General features: G+C 43.4%; 1 protein-coding gene across 2 annotated transcripts in view; it reads left to right on the top strand.

The window, feature by feature from the left end:
• The window catches only part of LOC110537725 (protein Jade-1), a 141,522-nt gene that overhangs the window by 27,978 nt on the left and 92,946 nt on the right, over positions 1-20,598 (top strand). For both annotated transcript variants that reach the window (XM_036937731.1, XM_036937730.1), the window contains one exon: positions 17,555-17,712. In XM_036937731.1, coding sequence (XP_036793626.1) covers positions 17,555-17,712 — 158 coding nt within the window. The remainder of the gene's footprint in view (positions 1-17,554; positions 17,713-20,598) is intronic.

Below are 20,598 nucleotides of genomic sequence, written 5' to 3'. Positions count from 1 at the left end.
CCCTGCCTCTCCAGAGGGAATAACCTCACCTTGGGAATGGGAAAAGGCGATCTCAGGGACGGTTCAGCGCACACAGCAACCCAACCTGGCAAACATGCTGTCCCAGCAGTCCCTTCTTTTTCTGTCTGTCTCCCTGCCCCGGCATATACTATGTTCCATGTCCAAGACCTTGCTGTGGTTTACACACAGAAGGAAAGTTATTGGAAGAACATCAGGCAGTGAAGCTTCCCAGTTGGAGTTTGTCTTGGGAAAGAGGGAATTTTTTATTTTCTCTTTTTTGCTGTCTCACGCTCTCTCTCTCTGGTTGTATATGACATGATCAAATGCTGGTTTTGCCGGCCATGTGTAGTAGAGGGTCCTGCCCTTGGTCTCTTCCTCTGTTGGGTACTGACGCCAAGACGGCCCTGGTGCCTGGGCCTGCGGCTCCGTGATAAGGTCAGATGTGTCCAGCGACTGAGGATCAACTCTCAACCGCTGCTCTGGAACGGCAGGGCCCTAATCGTCTCTGGAATGGCCAGGGAGGGGGAGCTGGGGGGCTGGGTATGCTGCCTGCTCTGTGGCATGTGGAGCTTCCAGAGTTATCAATTATATTTGAAATCGGTTGATTTCAGGAAGGTAAAACATTTAAAACAGGGTTTTATATGGTTAGTGTTCCATTACAAAGAACATATTTGTCGCTTTATTTGTTGTTGTTTTAAAACATGATACAGTAAACCCTCAGTAACTCTTCAACGTCTCAAATGGCGAGACTGACTAGCTACCAAATGGACAGACCTCATTAGTGTGTTTTTGTCATGAGCAACACGGTCTAATTAGTCAGGCAATGCCCACATTATTCTGACATATTTTAGAATGTAAAGATTATGTGAATGTCAATGTATAATGCCATTGTGTAGGCCTATATATTCCTGTAGTGGTAATGCATACTTTATTGCATACATTTTGGAGGGGGGGTGGTTTTCTTCTATAGGCTATTACAAGAATAAAATGTAGGTCCTTAGAAAATTCCTTGAAAGACCTTGAATTTGACTTGCCAATGTCGGTATGAACCATATTTAGGCTACTTGCTCGGCCCGCAAATGAAAGCGAGAATCACCTGCTGTTGAAATTATGCGTGCATAGTTTGATTTCCTGTCATATCTTGACCCGGGCCAGTATGTATTTTTTCCATTTGTGCCAGTAGCTTTAAGTTGTCACTGGCTAATTGACCTGAATATGGAGACCTGCTGTGTGCGGTGCACGTAGGGCCTACTTGTCTACCGCTTTGTGTAGCTGTTAGGGGTGGGGGGCACTTTTCCGTGAGAAGAACTCGAGCTCTGCCACCTTCCACCGCACAGATCGACATCGGCGGATGCGGTGGATTGAGACAGATCCAAAGCTAGATATCTCATGTGCCCGGCCCGCTACAGGAATCACTAGAGCGTGGGACAAGGACATCCCGGCCAGCCAAACCCTCCCCTAAACCGGACAACGCTGGGCCAATTGTGCGCTGCTAGAATGGGTGTCACGGTCGGCTGCGACACAGCCCTGGATCGAACCCGGATCTGTAGTGACGCTTCTAGCACTGCGAACCAGTGCCTTAGACCACTGCGCCACTCAGGAGGCAACGTCGTCTACTGATTTGAGAATCTCAAGTCTGTGTATCAGCACAGCCGATGTCCCCTTATAGTGCGAGGGCACCGTGGCTGCTCCACTTACTCATTCCTAGCTCTTACCACTTACGCTGCACAGAAGTTAACACACTTGAGTAATTCATAATGGCAACTATGTCCATTACAGGCTAGAATGCTTATGCAAGAAGATACTGGTAGCGTCCAGGTTTCTTTCATAGCTTACAGCTGAAGCTTACATCAATTCACTATCCTAGTACCTTGTTTGGGATAATAGGCAAACCATGATACAAAATATTGTTGATTTTCAAAGTTGATTGTCACTAGAGTTGCAAAGGGTCGGAAACTTTATTCTGGAATTTTTCCGGAAGTTGAGCCCTGGAATTTGGGGAAGTTTGCTTAAAGTTAACATTTTTTGTTGGTTACACACAAGGCAGTTCTAGGTCTTGTGGCATATTTTGGTTAAACTATCCCCAATTCAATGGAATAGCAACCCTCTGCATGCACAGTGCATTCTTCCATCACATATGCAGTGCACTCTTCCATCATGTACAGCTGATTCTCAAGATCTTGCACACTAATGAGATGCTATTGAGCACTACTACACTGTCTGAGCCAAGGACTACATGCTTTCTGGTAAGGTTGGATTACAATACTGGGTGGGGTGAATATATTTTGACATTATTTTTTGTTAACTTGTAAATAGTAGACTACAGCAAAGTGTGTTTGAATCATTTCTAACTTGTTAACAATTTCTGCTAGTAGTTTTTGCTACCATGTGGGTTTAGCTTGCTTGAGCCTGCTAACTGAGTGTTAATTCACCTGATTCCGTACATATTTCATTTTAAAACAATTATCTTACATAGGAGTTGTTTAATCTAACTGCTTAACTATTTATCTGTACATGGAATTGTTTTTATTGGGACTTTCTTTGAACTAAAAGAAAAAATCTTTACAGGAAATGCCACGGTGTCTGATGTGTGGAGACATTTTACTGGAGCTAAAATGGGGAAGGAAAAGCTGTGTACATTTGCAAATACTGTGCCAAATCATATGTGAAGAATGCAACAAAGATACAGAATCATCTGGCCAAGTGCATCAAGTTCCCTCAGCGCTCACAACAAGCAATTTCTGACAAAAGTCCCTCTACTTCTATTCAAGGTGAAAATGATGAATCTGACACGTTTTCGATAGCAACAGCTCATGGTCCTCGTGGAATCAGAAGTTTTTTTGAATCAATGGAGGAAATGCTGATGAATGTCTTGCTTGAGCTGTGTATGTGACTGGTTCACCTCTGCTCACAGGCAGTGTGTATCAGAAGAGATTTCTGAATGTTCCTCGCCCAGCATACACCCCTCCAACCAGACATGCTTTATCTACTCATTTTCTGGATGCGGAGTTCAAGTGGAGGTCAAGCAAATCGTAGAGAAACCAGACTGTACTGCAATCATCTCTGATGGGTGGTTGAATGTTTGTGGAAAAGGAATAATTAACTACATCACCCCTCAACCAGTATTCTACAAGAGCACAGACGCAATGGACAACACACACTAGTCTACATTATAGATGAGCTGAAGGCAGTCATCAATGACCTTGTACCACAGAAGGTATTTACACTGGTGACAGACAATGCTGCGAACATGAAGGCTGTTTGGTTTAAAGTGGAGGAGCCCTACCCTCACATCACACCCATTGGCTGTGCTGCTCATGCATTGAATCTGCTCCTCACGGACATCATGGCACTGAAAAAAATTATACACTCTGCAAGAGAGCCAAGGAAATGGTTAGGTATGTGAAGGGTCAACAAGTTATAGCAGCAATCTACCTCACCAAGCAAAGTGAGAAGAATAAGAGCACCACATTGAAGCTGCCCAGCAACACCCGTTGGGGTGGTGTTGTCATCGTGTTTGACAGTCTCCTGGAAGGGAAGGAGTCTCTCCAAGAAATGGCCATATCAGTCTGCCGATATGGACAGCCCCATCAAGAGGATACTCCTGGATGATGTATTTTGGGAGAGAGTGGTAAGCAGCCTGAAACTCCTGAAACCTATAGCAGTAGCCATTGTACGGATTGAGTGAGACAATGCCAATATGTCTGATGTTCAGACTCTGCTTGTAGATGTAAGAGGAGAAATCCATACTGCCCTGCCCACTTTACTGTTGCTCCAAGCAGAGGAAACTGCAGTTCTGAAATACATCTAAAAGCGTGAAGACTTCTGCCTGAAGCGCAAGCGCATCCTGTCTGGTGCAGAGATCATCAAGGCCTATGGTGTCATCACTACCGTGTCTCACCACCTTGGCCTGGATGAGGGCAAGGTTCTTGGCAGTCTGGCGAAGTACACTTCCAAGCAAGGGCTTTGGGATGGAGATGCAATATGGCAGTCATGCCAACATATCTCATCAGCCACCTGGTGGAAGGGACTTTGTGCATCGAAGGCTCTTTCCCCTGTTGCCTCCATCCTTCAAATCAGCCGCGCAACTGGTCTTTGTTTGGGAACACACACCAAAACACGCAACAGGCTGACCAATACAAGGGTTGAAAAATTGGTGGCCATCCAGGCAAATTTGAGGCTTTTTGAGCCTGACAATGAGCCATCCTCAAGGTTGGAAAGTGACAGTGGAGATGGTTTCAGAGTCTGATGTTCAAGAGGTGGACATTGAGGAGGTCCAGGGAGAAGACATGGAAGCCTGAGAGGAAGACAACCAAAGCTTTAGTTTCTAGACTATCCTTTTACAGATGTATGTTGAAAATGTTTTTGGGAGATGCGATGGATCTTTGGGGTTAATTTAATATTCCCTTTTATTGTTCAGTGAAAACATCCCATGTGAAGATTCAACTCAATCAATTAAAGTTAAATTCGTAATACATTTTTTTTTCTATTGGAAGGATTTAATCATTTGCAATTATGTCTGCTTATGATAAGGTAAAAGGTTTATGTTTCTGGCTCTATATGATGTGGTAAATAAATCCAATGCGAAAAAAACAACATTTTAAATGGTATGAATATTAATTTGCATATTTCAGTTAATTCCCACGGAAAGTTTCCACCTCTGAATATTCTGCAAAATGTGCAACCCTAATTGCCACCAAAAATATTATTCATTAATTTCATCTCCACCGCCTCACGTCTCTCCCAGTCATGATCATCTTTGCTCGAGCACCGAACTGTGTGTGTGTGTGTGTGTGTGAGACTGTCATTGGTCTTAAAGAGACAGCGCACACTTAAAAAAAAAATATATATATATATATATATATATATATATATATATATATATATATATATATATATATAAATATATGTTTCTTCTATGGAAATGCTGTTGAACAGTACAATAAAGTAGTCTGTAGCCCCATGACATGAGCCAAAACAAGCTCAATAACTCAATACTCTTATTGAATATGCATTCACCTGTATTTGCCCCCCCCCCCCCCCCCCTCAGTATTGTCATACTAAACCTGGTTTCTGTATCTGGTAATTAAAGGTCAATACACCCCATGTAAAATTATTCATAGGCTAACTATAAGCCTTCCACAACCATAATACCCACTAATAATTTAATGATTTTTATCAAAATAAAACGTCCCTTTTTCAGGACCCTGTCTTTCAAAGGTAATTCGTAAAAATACAAAACTTCACATATCTTCATATGACAGATTTTTATTTTATTTTTATGACCGATTTGGAAAATAAATTAATATTTTTGTGTGTATGTGTGTGTGTATATATATATATATATATATATATATATATATATACATACATACATACATACATACATACATACATACATACATATATATATATATATATATATATATATATATATATATATATATATATATATATATATATATATATATATATATATATATATATATATATATATATATATATACATATACATATACATATACATACACAGGGGCAAAAAAAGTATTTAGTCAGCCACCAATTGTGCAAGTTCTCCCACTTAAAAAGATGAGAGGCCTGTAATTTTCATCATAGGTACACTTCAACTATGACAGACAAAATGAGAAAATCACATTGTATGATTTTTAATGAATTTATTTGCAAATTATGGTGGAAAATAAGTATTTGGTCAATAACAAAAGTTTCTCAATACTTTGTTATATACCCTTTGTTGGCAATGACAGAGGTCAAACGTTTTCTGTAAGTCTTCACAAGGTTTTCACACACTGTTGCTGGTATTTTGGACCATTCCTCCATGCAGATCTCTAGAGCAGTGATGTTTTGGGGCTGTTGCTGGGCAACACTGACTTTCAACTCCCTCCAAAGATTTTCTATGGGGTTGAGATCTGGAGACTGGCTAGGCCACTCCAGGACCTTGAAATGCGTCTTACAAAGCCACTCCTCCGTTGCCAGGGCGGTGTGTTTGGGATCATTGTCATGCTGAAAGACCCAGCCACGTGTAAAAGCAACACAGCTGAACACACCATCCCCACTGTCAAACATGGTGGTGGCAGCATCATGGTTTGGGCCTGCTTTTCTTCAGCAGGGACAGGGAAGATGGTTAAAATTGATGGGAAGATGGATGGAGCCAAATACAGGACCATTCTGGAAGAAAACCTGATGGAGTCTGCAAAAGACCTGAGACTGGGACGGAGATTTGTCTTCCAACAAGACAATGATCCAAAACATAAAGCAAACTCTACAATGGAATGGTTCAAAAATAAACATATCCAGGTGTTAGAATGGCCAAGTCAAAGTCCAGACCTGAATCCAATCGAGAATCTGTGGAAAGAACTGAAAACTGCTGTTCACAAATGCTCTCCATCCAACCTCACTGAGCTCGAGCTGTTTTGCAAGGAGGAATGGGAAAAAATGTCAGTCTCTCGATGTGCAAAACTGATAGAGACATACCCCAAGCGACTTACAGCTGTAATCGCAGCAAAAGGTGGCGCTACAAAGTATTAACTTAAGGGGGCTGAATAATTTTGCACGCCCAATTTTTCAGTTTTTGATTTGTTAAAAAAGTTTGAAATATCCAATAAATGTCGTTCTACTTCATGATTGTGTCCCACTTCTTGTTGATTCTTCACAAAAAAATACAGTTTTATATCTTTATGTTTGAAGCCTGAAATGTGGCAAAAGGTCGCAAAGTTCAAGGGGGCCGAATACTTCCGCAAGGCACTGTAAATACACACACATACATACATACATACACACACACACACACACACACGATTTGTTTTTTTTTCTTTAATTATTTTTCTCTTTATTTTCTGTTGTCCCAAACCTCAAATGCAAATAGCGATTCTCAACCTCTTCCCCAACAACAAGCAGTTATATTTTGTCGTTGTTGAGAGTGTCAAGGGGAGGGGCTCGGTGTCTGCGAGTGGGAAGGTGCATGCAGGACAGAAGGGGTGAAGGAGACTAAAAGACGTAGAATGCCTCTAAAAAACCCAACAAATATTAACCTTGATTCTTGCGATTTACAGGAATTTAGAACATCGTGCTAAAACACCTTTGAATTAATCAAATTAATTTGAAATATCGACCATACCTAATTTGAGTCGAACCCATTTTTATTCCGGGGTTTGGGCTGCTCTGCAATGGGACAGACTACAATCCCTCCCTAAACACGGCGCCTTGTCCACAACCATCCTATTCATGATCTCTCTTGGTCTCGAAGTAATGGCTTCATGTGTTGTTCCAGTGAGGAGAGGGGAGATGCCTGGTGCTGATGTGGTCTGTGGAGATGCTACTGTGTCGTTTGGAGTCGACTGGGGAGTAGTGGCCAGCCGCTCACGGTTTGGACCCCATTGGATGCGTCCCAGATGGCAACCTATTCTCTATAGTGCTCTACTTTTGATCAAAGCCCTATCGGCCCTGGTCAAATGTTTTGTACTACACGTGTAATAGGGGGCCATTTGGGAAGCAGGTTTCTGTCTGTAGACGGCCAGTCTGGTGTGTTTTGGCAGATGGCAGCAGCATTGTGCCAGCCTGGTTTAGACGGGTGTAGAGTTTGGCATTGAGACTGGTGTGGAGGTGAAGGTGACCAACCTTGTTGACAGACCTGTCTGGATTCAGCTGAGAGATGGGGGATGGAGGAACGCTCTTGAAGTGTGTGTGTGTGTGTGTGTGGGATAGAGGAAAGGGTGTGTGTGTGTGTGGTTGGTTGGGGAGGTGTTAAATTCATCTCCAGTGTGGTTCATGACCCCTGCTGTGCCTCTCCCTGCTGGTCCTCTCTCTCTCACTGGGCCGTGAGTCACTAGGCTAATGCGGTGAGTGTAAATGGTGAGACACACCCCCCACCCTAAACTCCTCCAGACCGTCAAAAACACCAATCATTAAAGCCACGCGGGCGCTAAAATTAGCCGCGGACATCTGTCATGACGCTGAAGGAGGTAGTCATGGCTCCTAGTGCTAATTTGTTGTTGCTCGCTCACTCACTCAATTGAAGGGCTTTTTTGGCATGGGAAACATATGTTAACATTGAAGTAGATAATAAACAAAAGTGAAATACAAAAATGTACAGTAAACATTACACTCACAGAAGTTCCAAAAGAATAAAGGCATTTCAAATGTCATGTCAAAGTGTTTTAACGATGTGCGAATAGGTCAAGTGCAAAAGGGTGCCCTTTTCTTGTGGCAACAGGGTCACACATCTTGCTGCTGTGATGGCACACTGTAGTTTTTCACCCAGTAGATATGGAAGTTTATCAAAACTGGGTTTGTTTTTTAATTCTTTGAATCTGTGTAATCTGATGGAAATATGTGCCTCTATGGTCATACATTTGGCAGGAAGTGCAGCTCAGTTTCCACCTCATTTTGTGGGCAGTGTGCACATAGCCTGTCTTCTCTTGAACTCTCTGTGTGTCTCTCTTTCTCTGCTTCTCCCTCGCTCTCCAGCCTCCTGTAGTGTAGCCTTAAGTCAACATGAGCCTTTTTGAAATGTACGACGCTTTTCAGAATTCAGTTAAATCCGTTGAAGTTGTCAGTTTGTTTTTCCCTCTACTTAAGTCGTGTTTTTTTTTCTCATCCTAAATGGCCTTGAGACTTGATGCGGGCAGCAGCACTGTAGCAGCAGCAGTTTTCATGCTCATCATTTTCATTGGTGTTTGGTGACGTTTAAGATAAGGCAGGACAATTTTTTTTAAAATGAGCACGGCCTTCTATTACAGCATATTGGATGACTGTCATTCATATTCCATTCACACAGCTCAATATAACATTGATAGGTTTAGGCTACTACATGATACTCCCTATACCCATCATGAGGTTGCTACAACCTAGCCTATGAATGGAAGTTTACAACGTAGGTGCACACAGGTCGAGAGAACAATTCAAGTAATCAAGGTGACAAACGGTGACATTCAATACCGCTTTTCACACTTGCCTGCATCGATACTGAACAAAAATATAAACGCAACAAAGTTTTGGTTTCATGAGCTGAAATAAAAATAAATACAAATAAAATGTCTCAAATTTAGTTCACAAATTTGTTTATATCCCTTTTAGTGAGTATTTATCCTTTGCAAATATAATAAAACCTATCCACCTGTGGCATATCAAGAAGCTGATTGAACTGCATGATCATTACACAGGTGCACCTTGTGCTGGGGACAAAAGGACACTCTAAAATGTGCAGTTTCATGACACAACGCAATGCCACAGATGTCTTGTTGTGAGGGAGCATGCAATTGGCATGCTGATTGCAGGAATGTCAGACAGAGCGGTTATCAGAGTATTTAATGTAAATTTCTCTACCATAAGCCGCCTCCAACACCACTAGAGAATTTGGTAGTACATCCAACCGGCCTCACAAACACAGACCACATGTAACCACGCCAGCCCAGGACCTCCACATTTGACTTCTAAACCTGTGGGATTGTCTGAGGAGGGAGGGGGGGGGGAGGGGGGGTGCTGAGGAGTATTTGTGTCTGCAATACAAATTCTGACTGGCTGAGCCTGGCTCCCAGGTGGATGGGCCGATGAGGGCACAGTCATAAACCCACCCATGACTGCGCCCTTTCCCAGGCATTTGAAATTCATAGATTTGGGCCTAATTAATTAATTTAGATTGACTGATTTCTGTAACTCAGTCAAATCTTTGAAATTGTTGTATGTTGAGTTTATTTTATTCTTCAGTATAATTGATCTTGGGTGTGATCATTAGTCCAACAGTTGAAAACGAGAGTTTTCTATTGGACAAATTCAGTATGTGAACTCCTGTATGTCCAATGTCTCATTCCAAAATCATGGGCATTAATATGGAGTTGGTCTCCCTTTTGCTGCTATAACAGCCTCTTCTCTTCTGGGAAGGCTTTCCACTAGATGTTGGAGCATTGCTGCGGGGACTTGCTTCCATTCAACCACAAGAGCATTAGTGAGGTCAGGCACTGATGCTGGGCGATTAGGCTTGGCTCGCAGTCGGCGTTCCAATTCATCCCAAAGGTGTTCGATGGGGTTGAGGTCAGAGCTCTATGCAGGCCAGTCAAGTTCTTCCACACCAATCTCGACAAACCGTTTCTGTATGGACCTTGCTTTGTGCCCGAGGGTATTGTCATGCTGAAACAGGAAAGGGTCTTCACTGTTTCCACAAAGTTGGACACACAGAATCATCTAGACTGTCATTGTATGCTGTAGCGTTAAAATGTCATTTTACTGGAACTAAGGGGGTTAGCCCAGAGCATTATTTCTCCTCCACCAAACTTTACAGCAGGCACTATGCATTGGAGCAGGTAGTGTTCTGGCATTTACCAAACCCAGATTTGTACATCGGACTGCCAGATGGTGAAACGTGATTCATCACTCCAGAGAATGCGTTTCCACTGCTCCAGAGTCCAATGGCGGCAAGCTTTACACCACTCCAGCCGACACTTGACATTGTGCATTGTGATCTTAGGCTTGGCTGCGCTGCCATGGAAACCCATTTCGTGAAGCTCCCGACTAACAGTTCTTGTGCTGATGTTGTTTCCAGTGGCAGTTTGGCATTCTGTAGTGAGTGTTGCAACTGAGGAGAGACGATTTTTACACGCTACATGCTTCAGCACTCGGCGGTCCCGCTCTGTGAGCTCGTGTGGCCTACCACTTCGAGGCTGAGCCGTTGTTGTTCCAAGATGTTTCTACTTCACAATAACAGCACTTACAGTTGACCGGGGCAGCTCTAATAGGGCAGACATTTAATAAACTGACTTGTTGGAAAGGTGGCATCCTATGTTGGTGCCACGTTGAAAGTCACTGAGTTCTTCAGTAAGTCCATTGTACTGCCAATGTTTGTCTGTGGAGATTGCATGGCTTTGTGCTCTATTTTATACACCTGTCAGCAACGGGTGAGGCTGAAATAGCCAAATCCACTAATTTGAAGGGGTGTCCACTAGAGGTTGACCGATTAATCGTAATGGCCGATTTAATTAGGGCCGGTTTTCATAATTGGAAATCGGTCATATTGGACGCAGATGTTATTTAAAAAAATATTTTTATTTAATCTTTATTTAACTAGGCAAGTCAGTTATGAACACATTCTTATTTTCAATTACGTTCTAGGTACGGTTGGTTAACGGCCTCGTTCAGGGGCAGAATGACAGATTTTCACCTTGTCATCTCAGTGATTCAATCTTGCAACCTTACGGTTAACTAGCCCAAAGCTCTAACCACCTGCCTCACGAGGAGCCCGCCTGTTACGCGAATGCAGTAAGAAGCCAAGGTAAGTTGTCATCTCAGTGATTCAATCTTGCAACCTTACGGTTAACTAGCCCAAAGCTCTAACCACCTGCCTCACGAGGAGCCCGCCTGTTACGCGAATGCAGTAAGAAGCCAAGGTAAGTTGTTAGCTAGCATTCAACTTATTCAATCATAATCCCTAGTTATAACAACACATGGTTGATGATATTACTAGTTTATCTAGCGTGTCCTGTGTTGCATATAATCGATGCAGTGCGCATTCGCGAAAAAGGACTGGCGTTGCTCCAACGTGTACCTAACCATAAACCCCAATGCCTTTCTTAAAATCAATACACAAGTATATATTTTTAAACCTGCATATTTAGCCAAAAGAAATCCAGGTTAGCAGGCAATATTAACCAGGTGAAATTGTGTCACTTCTCTTGCGTTCATTGCACGCAGATTCACGGTATTTGCAACAGTTTGGGCCGCCTGGCTCATTGCGAACTCATTTGCCAGAATTTTACGTAATTAAGACATACATTGAAGGTTGTGCAATGTAACAAGAATATTTAGACTTGGGGATGCCTCCCGTTAGATAAAATACCGAACGGTTCCGTATTTCACTGAAAGAATAAACGTCTTGTTTTCGAGATGATAGTTTCCGGATTTGACCACATTAATGACCTAAGGCTCGTATTTCTGTGTGTTATTATGTTATAATTAAGTCTATGATTTGATAGAGCAGTCTGACTGAGCGATGGTAGGCACCAGCAGGCTCATAAGCATTCATTCAAACAGCACTTTCGTGCGTTTTGCCAGTAGCTCTGCTGTTTATGACTTCAAGCCTATCAACTCCCGAGATTAGGCTGGTGTAACGATGTGATGTGAAATGGCTAGCTAGTTAGTGCTAATAGCGTTTCAAATGTCACTCGCTCTGAGAGTTGGAGAGGTTGTTCCCCTTGCTCTGCAAGCAGGTAACGCTGCTTCGAGGGTGGCTGTTGTCGTTGTGTTGCTGGTTCGAACCCAGGGAGGAGCGTGGAGAGGGACGGAAGCTATACTGTTACACTGGCAATACTAAAGTGCCTATAAGAACATCCAATAGTCAAAGGTATATGAAATACAAATGGTATAGAGAGAAATAGTCCTATAATTCCTATAATAACTACAACCTAAAACTTCTTACCTGGGAATATTGAAGACTCATGTTAAACGGAACCACCAGCTTTCATATGTTCATGTTCTGAGCAAGGAACTGAAACGTTAGCTTTCTTACATAGCACATATTGCACTTTTACTTTCTTCTCCAACACCTTGTTTTTGCATTATTTAAAGCAAATTGAAGATTATTTATTTGAGGCTAAATTGATTTTATTGATGTATTATATTAAGTTAAAATAAGTGTTCATTCAGTATTGTAATTGTCATTATCACAAATACATGTAAAAAATTGGCCGATTTTTAATCGGTATCGGCTTTTTTTTTGTCCCCTAATAATCATAATCGGTCGACTTTTGTAAATATAGTGTATGTTTCTCCCTGTTACGTTTTGCTTCTGTTTTTTAAGAAACATTTTAACACAATCGGCAGAATGAATACACCCCTGATCACATGCAAACACAGTTCACTTTCATAGCATGATCATTTTGCTTGTTGTATAATTTCTTCTCGCATCTACATGCTCTGCTCTCACCTTTTCCCTTCGCTTGTGGACTTCAGTGCACAACACATCAGCTGTCTGTGACCAGGTGAAAAACCTTTCCAAGCCAAACCTTCATTTCATATCCGCTAACTGCTACATACACAGCCTACATCGTTGCCACCATATTCACTAATGTCATAGCAGACATAGCTACTAGAACTAACTAGTTTGTAAACCCATTACAATCATGCAGTACAGTCAGCAAGCAGTTTAGCAGTTACATCGGCGGGCCCCGGTGGCAATAAATTAATACAGCCGAAAGCTTAGCTTGACTTGGAAGAGTTTGTGTTGGATAGCCTTACCCAGCTAGCTAACATAGCATCCCTGTCTGTTTGAGCCAGGTGTTTTAAGTAGGCTAAACTAGCTAGTTGCATTCAATAGATAAAAATACAACGAAATATACGTAGCTTGCTCTTTCTCGCTCTTTTACTTCGCCTTCATTTTTAAAGAAATCAATTTGTTAAACTGTTCAACTATCTATTGAGTCTACTACTCACCACATTGTATGCACTGCAGTGCTAGCTAGCTGTAGCTTATGCTTTCAGTATTAGATTCAATTCATGCGGCAAGATAGGTTGGAGGCCATCCTCTGGAAGTTGTCATAATTAATGTATTAGTCTATGGCACGGGCCCAATTTTTTTTATTTTTATAAAATATTTAATAATAATAATAATAATAATAATAAATTTTTTTAAATAAAAAAATTCTACTTATTCTTTTACCACAATGCTGAATGCAAATTTCCTCAAAACAATAACAAAATGCACCTGGGAATGGCCAGTCACCTTTCGCGGATCTCAGCTTTGAGAGAGGCCAGTTTGCGTGTCTCTTTTCATTCAAGTATGCGTATGTTTCTGCAGACAGTGTTCTCCAGTCTGTTTCTGCTCTCTTGACAACTCCATATGGACTTGTCATGCAAAAAAAATGGTTTGGCTTGACAATGACTATGGAGTAGGCAAAAGCACACACCGATATAGGACCAGGCTACAAAAGTAGTGCATTACATAGGGTGCCATTGGGGACACAGCCTTCCATCTTGGTGCGGCTTGGTCAGGTGTGCATTTTGCCACTTTCCCATTCAATACCGTCACTATTCTCAATTCACATCTACCTTAATGTAGATGATTATAAAGGTGTGCGAGACCAGGTGAGTCAGTCAAACCTGCACACATTCCTGTTGCAGTGAGGCAGATTTACATTACTGAGGTGAACAGTGTTCTGCTCTGCAGATCTCTCTCTCTCTCTCTCTATGTGTGATTTGTAATCCCTCTCGGTCTGTCATCCCCTCCTTCCCCATGTCATCACTTAAGCACTAGATTGGAGGTAATGAGAACCCTGCTCGCTACAAAACATAACTCATATCCATCCTGGGTTTACATCCTCACTCCGCAACAGAGAGGTGTGTGTGTTTTTACCTGATGATGCTGACGTAAGTAGCTGTAGGTCATTGAGGTGACCTATCCCTGACTGTTACTGCTGTGTACAGCACGAGTGCTGGGAACGACACTGTCCTCCTGTCATCATTATCAGAGCCACTTGACAAGCCCCTGCCTGGGAGTCGCTCATCCTCAACACTAAACACACACATCATCTTGTATGTGTATACTGTATTCTATACTATTCTGCTGTAGCTTAGTCCGTTCCGCTCCGACATCGCTCCTCCATATGTGTATAGTCTTAATTCATTCCTTACTTAGATTTGTGTGTGTTGGGTATATGTTGTGTACTTTGTTAGATATTACTTGTTAGATATTACTGCACTGTTGGAGCTAGGAACACAAGCATTTCGCTACACCCGCAATAACATCTGCTAATCACGTGTATGTGACCAATAACACTTTATTTGATTTCCACAACACACTGTTTGATATAAGAAAGGGGAATAAAGGGAGAGGGGAAAGAGAGGAAACAGAGGTGGAAGTAGAGATGTGGGGTAAAGGGGGAGGGAGGGAGAGGGGTGGGGTGAAATGAGAGATGGATGGGGTAAAGGGGGAGGGAGAGGAGTGGACATTAAAACCAGGGACCTTGTAATTCTGTTTCCCTGACATTAATTAGCTGTGGTTGGGTTGTATAAACACAGCAGTAAAAATGAATCACTGACACACCCTCTCCTCTCCTGCTGGGTGTTGGAGAGCGAACAGGAGATCATCCCGACTGTCCTCCCCCAGTTCTGCTCTGCTGAAGGGGAGGAGGGTTCATCTTGGCCTCGGCTCACTGTCTGAGACGCACACATCTCACACACACACACACACACACACTTTCTCTTTGCTCTCTCTGTCCCACACACACACTTTCCGTCCCCCACACACTGTCTCACACACACTCGCTACATTGCATTATTTATTTGCGCTGGCAGACACCCTGGTCGACCAAGGCGACTTTCACCCGGCTGTCTGCCTGGGTTTTTACATATGGCCTTTTCATATACAGCCTAGCACTTACTGGGGCTGCTGCGTTCGCTTTCTCAGCTTCTCCACATTAATCTCAGGAAGAGAGAGCGCTCTTCTAGATAAAGGCTTGTGTCCCAAATGGCACCTTTTTCCCATATAGTGCACTACCTTTTGACTAGAGCCCTATGGGCCCCGATCAAAAGCTGTGCACTAAAAAGGGAATAGGGGGCCATTTGGGTCTCAACCAGAGAAATCTATCCTTCCTGCCCTCCGGTCATAAAGGTCAACTCCCCTGTGACCTAACCATTACTCCCTCTCTATCTACTCCCTTCCTCTTCATTTAGCTTTCTCCAGTCTCTCTTTCAGCTGTCTTTCAGCTCGCTCGCTCCCGCTCTGAGACACTTATCCTCCCTCCCTCTGTTTATCAACTCCCAGTATCCCTCCCCCTGTTTCTGAAGTAAGAAGAAAATACCTATGCGTGTTATATCTATGTGCTAGTGAGAGCATCAGCAGAGGAATGGAGGATAACGGAGAGAGGGAGGGAAGTAAGGATGTAGGAAGGGATGGGTACAGGCAGCTAACTAGTAAAGCAGGGGATAAGCAGGGGCTTCTTAAGGAATGATAACGTGTATAATGAAGTGGGTGTCAAAGCTCATCTGCCAGCCTGCTCTGCGTGGCATGGTGGGCCCGTGCCTGATGTCCTTGAGGAAGGTTGGTGTACGTTTGGGGATCAGTGCCTCTTATGGGACTGATCACACCAGTGTTGCTCCGCAGGCCCCCGCCAGGGCACAGGCTTGAGACTCACTGGGTTCATCCCAAATGGGACCCTATTCTCTTTTTTTTAGTGCACTACTTTTGACCAGGGCCCTATGGGTAGTGCACTGTAAAGGGAATAGGGTGCCATTTGGGACAAAACCCCTCGCCTCATGCCGGGCTCTGAGGCACTGATAATTTGACAGTGACAAACTCTTTCTGTTGTGTTTTTCCATGTGTCAATTTGAGTGAAACCCTGTTTCTCTCGCCGTCTTCTTTCAGGTGTTCTTTATAGCGTTCGTTGTAAAGTAGTGCTGAGCGATTAACTGAAATAATAGTTTTTTGGTTATTAAACAACTAATTGACTGATGTCGATTCAGTTACTTAAACCGTTTCTCTCTAGAGCGAAATCGAATCATTCATGAGAGAAATTAAGTCTAGAACTATGTGGGATACTGGTTTGAAGGGAGACGTAATTTTCATTAAGCAACTAATCAACCTAGTTCAGCGCAGAAACGTGATAATTAACTACAATGACAATCCATTGCGCCTTCTCTTTCCGGCTCGGACAGAGATGGACACACTTACACCTGCTACGTTAGGTTCCATACAGACCGCATGAAAGAGGAATGTACACAACACAATGAGGAGAGGGCTAGAGAAGGTTTGTGAAAGTATGCCTTATCTACTTTGAAGAACTAGTAAAATGATTCAGACAGATCTGCAGCGTAGGCTATTTAGGCAGACTAGCTAAATAGGATGACTAAAGACAGTACAGTATGGGGAGCACAGAGATGACGTTAGATGGTCTGGCTGACAGACTGCTACTGACTGAGCAGAGATGCGATGATGAAAAATAATACAGTAATCAAATAAAAAGTAAGTGATATTCACTAATATTTAATTTCATAGTCATTTCCTATTTTTCTATTGATGTCTACCCAATGTGAACCTGACAGAGACCATGGCATATTTTCAATGTTTTGGCAATTGACTGTAAACTATTTTTGGCATTGAAATTTCCATTTAAAAAGCTGTAAAATATTTTCTGTAATTTCCTTTAAAAATTTTTTTTAAACAAACAGAAACGGAACCAATCTCAAACACTAATCACTCAGCACTTTTAAAGGCTCTTTCACCTGTGCTACTTTACATCCCCTTCGACAATACTTAGTTCGCCAAGTGATGTCATTGCGTATTTTTTTTGTGCTCACAATATCACCCTAAATGGACTGCCCCCCCCCCCCCCCCCCCCCCCCCCACCACCACCCACCCAGCCTGAGTGATGGTAATGTTTAGGTTGCAATGTTTTTAGCCTGAAACCTGTCGTCATGTTTTCTCAAATTCAAACTGCTATACAGATGCAAATGATTGTTATCATAATCATTTGACTCAAACGCTCTCGCTTTGCGTTGTGAATGGTGTCCGTATGACTGAAACTCTCCTCTGTCTGTGTGTGTTTCTGGTCAGGTGTTCCGGACGGACTTCATCACGGCCATGAAGCTGCCAGACTCGGCCCAGTTGGGCCCTGATGACTTCTACGTGCTGTCTGACCCCTGGAGACAGGAGTGGGAGAAGGGGGTCCAGGTCCCCGCCAGCGTAGACGCCATCCCAGAACCTGTCGTCAGGTAGGGAGGATGCTTACTGTTTGAGGGCTCTATTAAAATCCACTTGATTCCATTCTGTTTTTCCAGGGTTCTGTTTTGTTAGGTTTTCGCTTTCAAAATCCCCCCCCCCAAAAAAAATTTCAATAGATTAACAATGCTTTAAACACATCAGGAGACTACTTTTGAGCTTTAGGGAAAATGTGAGACGAATTCCATTGCACACCTAGCAAGAGGCTGTTGTTTTAGTGATTGTTTTTGTAACGCACATGTGATGGTAGAGTTTGCAAAACAAAACTAGCCACTGGATGCAAATAATCATATAATTCTGCCAGGTAAGCTGAGGATACTTTGTATGTCACATTTAATTGAGAAGGTTTTTGGGAACGCCTTTCCATCTACCAGAATATTTTTCATGAACCTCATTGCTGATGACGACACAAAGTGCCAGCTGCCCGGGGAAAATCTGTTTGCCTATTCAGAAAGTTGCAGGAATCACGAATCACATTCTGTTCGTGTCTTATGATAGACTTGGGCAAATTTTAAAGAAATATTCACTTCATTTAGTTTATTCCCCACTAAGTTCAATACATGTTTTGAATATTGTTGAATTCCATTTTTGTGATTCCGTCCACGTTTTTAGGGCCCTACTTTTTGAATGCTTTCACTGCTCTGAGAGGACACACACACACACACACACAGACCTGTGTGCTTAGCTTCAGTGTAACGTTGCAGCACGTTGCGTTGCCCGGCTCTTGGCTATCATCATCTCCCACAGACAGACCACACACACACACACACACACACACATACATACACACACACACACACACACACACATGCCCCATTCCCCACCTCACACATTTGACAGGTTTTACTGGAAGTGATCACAGCAGCACCATGTGTTCTAGGGGTCAGGTCAGCTGCATTGTGAGAAAGGGTTTGTAGTGGGGCCCTTAAGTGCTGCTCAGTGTCCAGGGTTCATAGGCTCACACACCGTCCATGGTTCATAGGCTCACACACCGTCCAGGGTTCATAGGATCACACACCGTCCAGGGTTCATAGGATCACACACCGTCCAGGGTTCATAGGATCACACACCGTTCAGGGTTCATAGGATCACACACCGTTCAGGGTTCATAGGATCACACACCAACCAGGGTTCATAGGATCACACACCGTTCATGGTTCATAGGATCACACACCGTTCAGGGTTCATAGGATCACACACCGTCCAGGGTTCATAGGATCACACACCGTCCAGGGTTCATAGGATCACACACCGTCCAGGGTTCATAGGATCACACACCGTCCAGGGTTCATAGGATCACACACCGTCCAGGGTTCATAGGATCACACACCGTCCAGGGTTCATAGGATCACACACCGTCCAGGGTTCATAGGATCACACACCGTCCAGGGTTCATAGGATCACACACCGTCCAGGGTTCATAGGATCACACACCGTCCAGGGTTCATAGGATCACACACCAACCAGGGTTCATAGGATCACACACCAACCAGGGTTCATAGGATCACACACCAACCAGGGTTCATAGGATCACACACCAACCAGGGTTCATAGGATCACACACCAACCAGGGTTCATAGGATCACACACCAACCAGGGTTCATAGGATCTGGGAACACGGAGATGTTGGTCGGAGTTCGTCAGATGGGGGGGACTGGGTTGTAGGCTTATTCATCTCCCAGAGGGAGGATGGGAGACTGGGGCGCACACACACACTCATGCGGAGACACACACCTACACAGAGACTCACGGAGTGAGGCAGAGGTAAAGTGGGGGGTAGAGAAGTCACACCAAAGGGACTGGGTCACAGGGAAACATCAACAAAGTGCTTTACTCTCCGTCTGCTCATGCAGGAAACACAATGTGCAAAGATGGATTGGATAGATAAGCTGTGTGTAGAGCTGGATAGATAGCCTAGTGGTTAGAGCGTTGGGCCAGTAACCGAAAGGATCGAATCCCCGAGCTGACAAGGTAAAAAACGGTCTTTCTGCCCCTGAACAAGGCAGTTAACCCACTGTTCCCATCATTGTAAATAAGAATTTGTTCTAAACGGACTTACTTAGTTAAATAAAAATGAATAAAAAAAAGGTACAAATTAGGAGAGAAACAGATAAGGCTAACTAGATGGATGGATAGATTCACAAATTAGCATGCGCTTGCCTTGATTGATTGTGTAGAATGTGGGGAGATGGAGGGATAGAGGGTTGAAGGTAGATAATAAGTGAGTTGACTGCACTTAAAAATAATGACATCTTCCAAACATTGTGGAAAGGAAAAGCTGCAGGGCCTGTCGGTCTCAGCTAGCCTCTCTCGGGCTCGCAGTCCTCCTCCTTCTCGTCCACTGTGCGGCCCTCGCTCGGTCTGTACGAGCTCACTGTGCCGTCGTGGTTTCCGATAAACACTTAATGGTCGAAGAGAAAGACCGAGATAGCTCGGTCCCTGTGTTTGTGCTCCTTTTCAAAGAGCGAGAGAGACCCCCCCCCCCCCCCCCCCCCCCCCCCCACTCCCTTGGCCAAGTGGAAGTAATTAGCCGTTGCATAACAGTCTCATTCGGCAGACAGAGAATGACGAATTGGCACGGTATCTTTAGCCTCAGTCCCCATTGAAACGCAGGGAAAGAAATCATTACATGTACGAGAACCTTCTTTTCTCCTAATAAGAAAAGGCTTGACGCAGCAGCAGCAAAGGCAAAAATGGTTTTATTCTGTTGACTGTGGTGGCGGCGAACTGGAAACCGTCATACTTCGAAAGACTTTTGGTCTTTTGGTTTGGCCTGAGGGGAAGAGGAGAGGAAAACCAAACAGTAGCTGAGAAAAAGGGCGAGCGAGTGCATGACTTGGTGGCTCAGTGGGGAGATAAAATAAGTTTGGGGTTCAGAG

Source organism: Oncorhynchus mykiss, chromosome 12 (genome assembly GCF_013265735.2).
Source record: "Oncorhynchus mykiss isolate Arlee chromosome 12, USDA_OmykA_1.1, whole genome shotgun sequence".
NCBI classification, from domain to species: domain Eukaryota; kingdom Metazoa; phylum Chordata; class Actinopteri; order Salmoniformes; family Salmonidae; genus Oncorhynchus; species Oncorhynchus mykiss.
The sequence above is the reverse complement of the archived record's forward strand: the minus strand, read 5'-3'. Positions and strand labels throughout refer to the sequence as shown.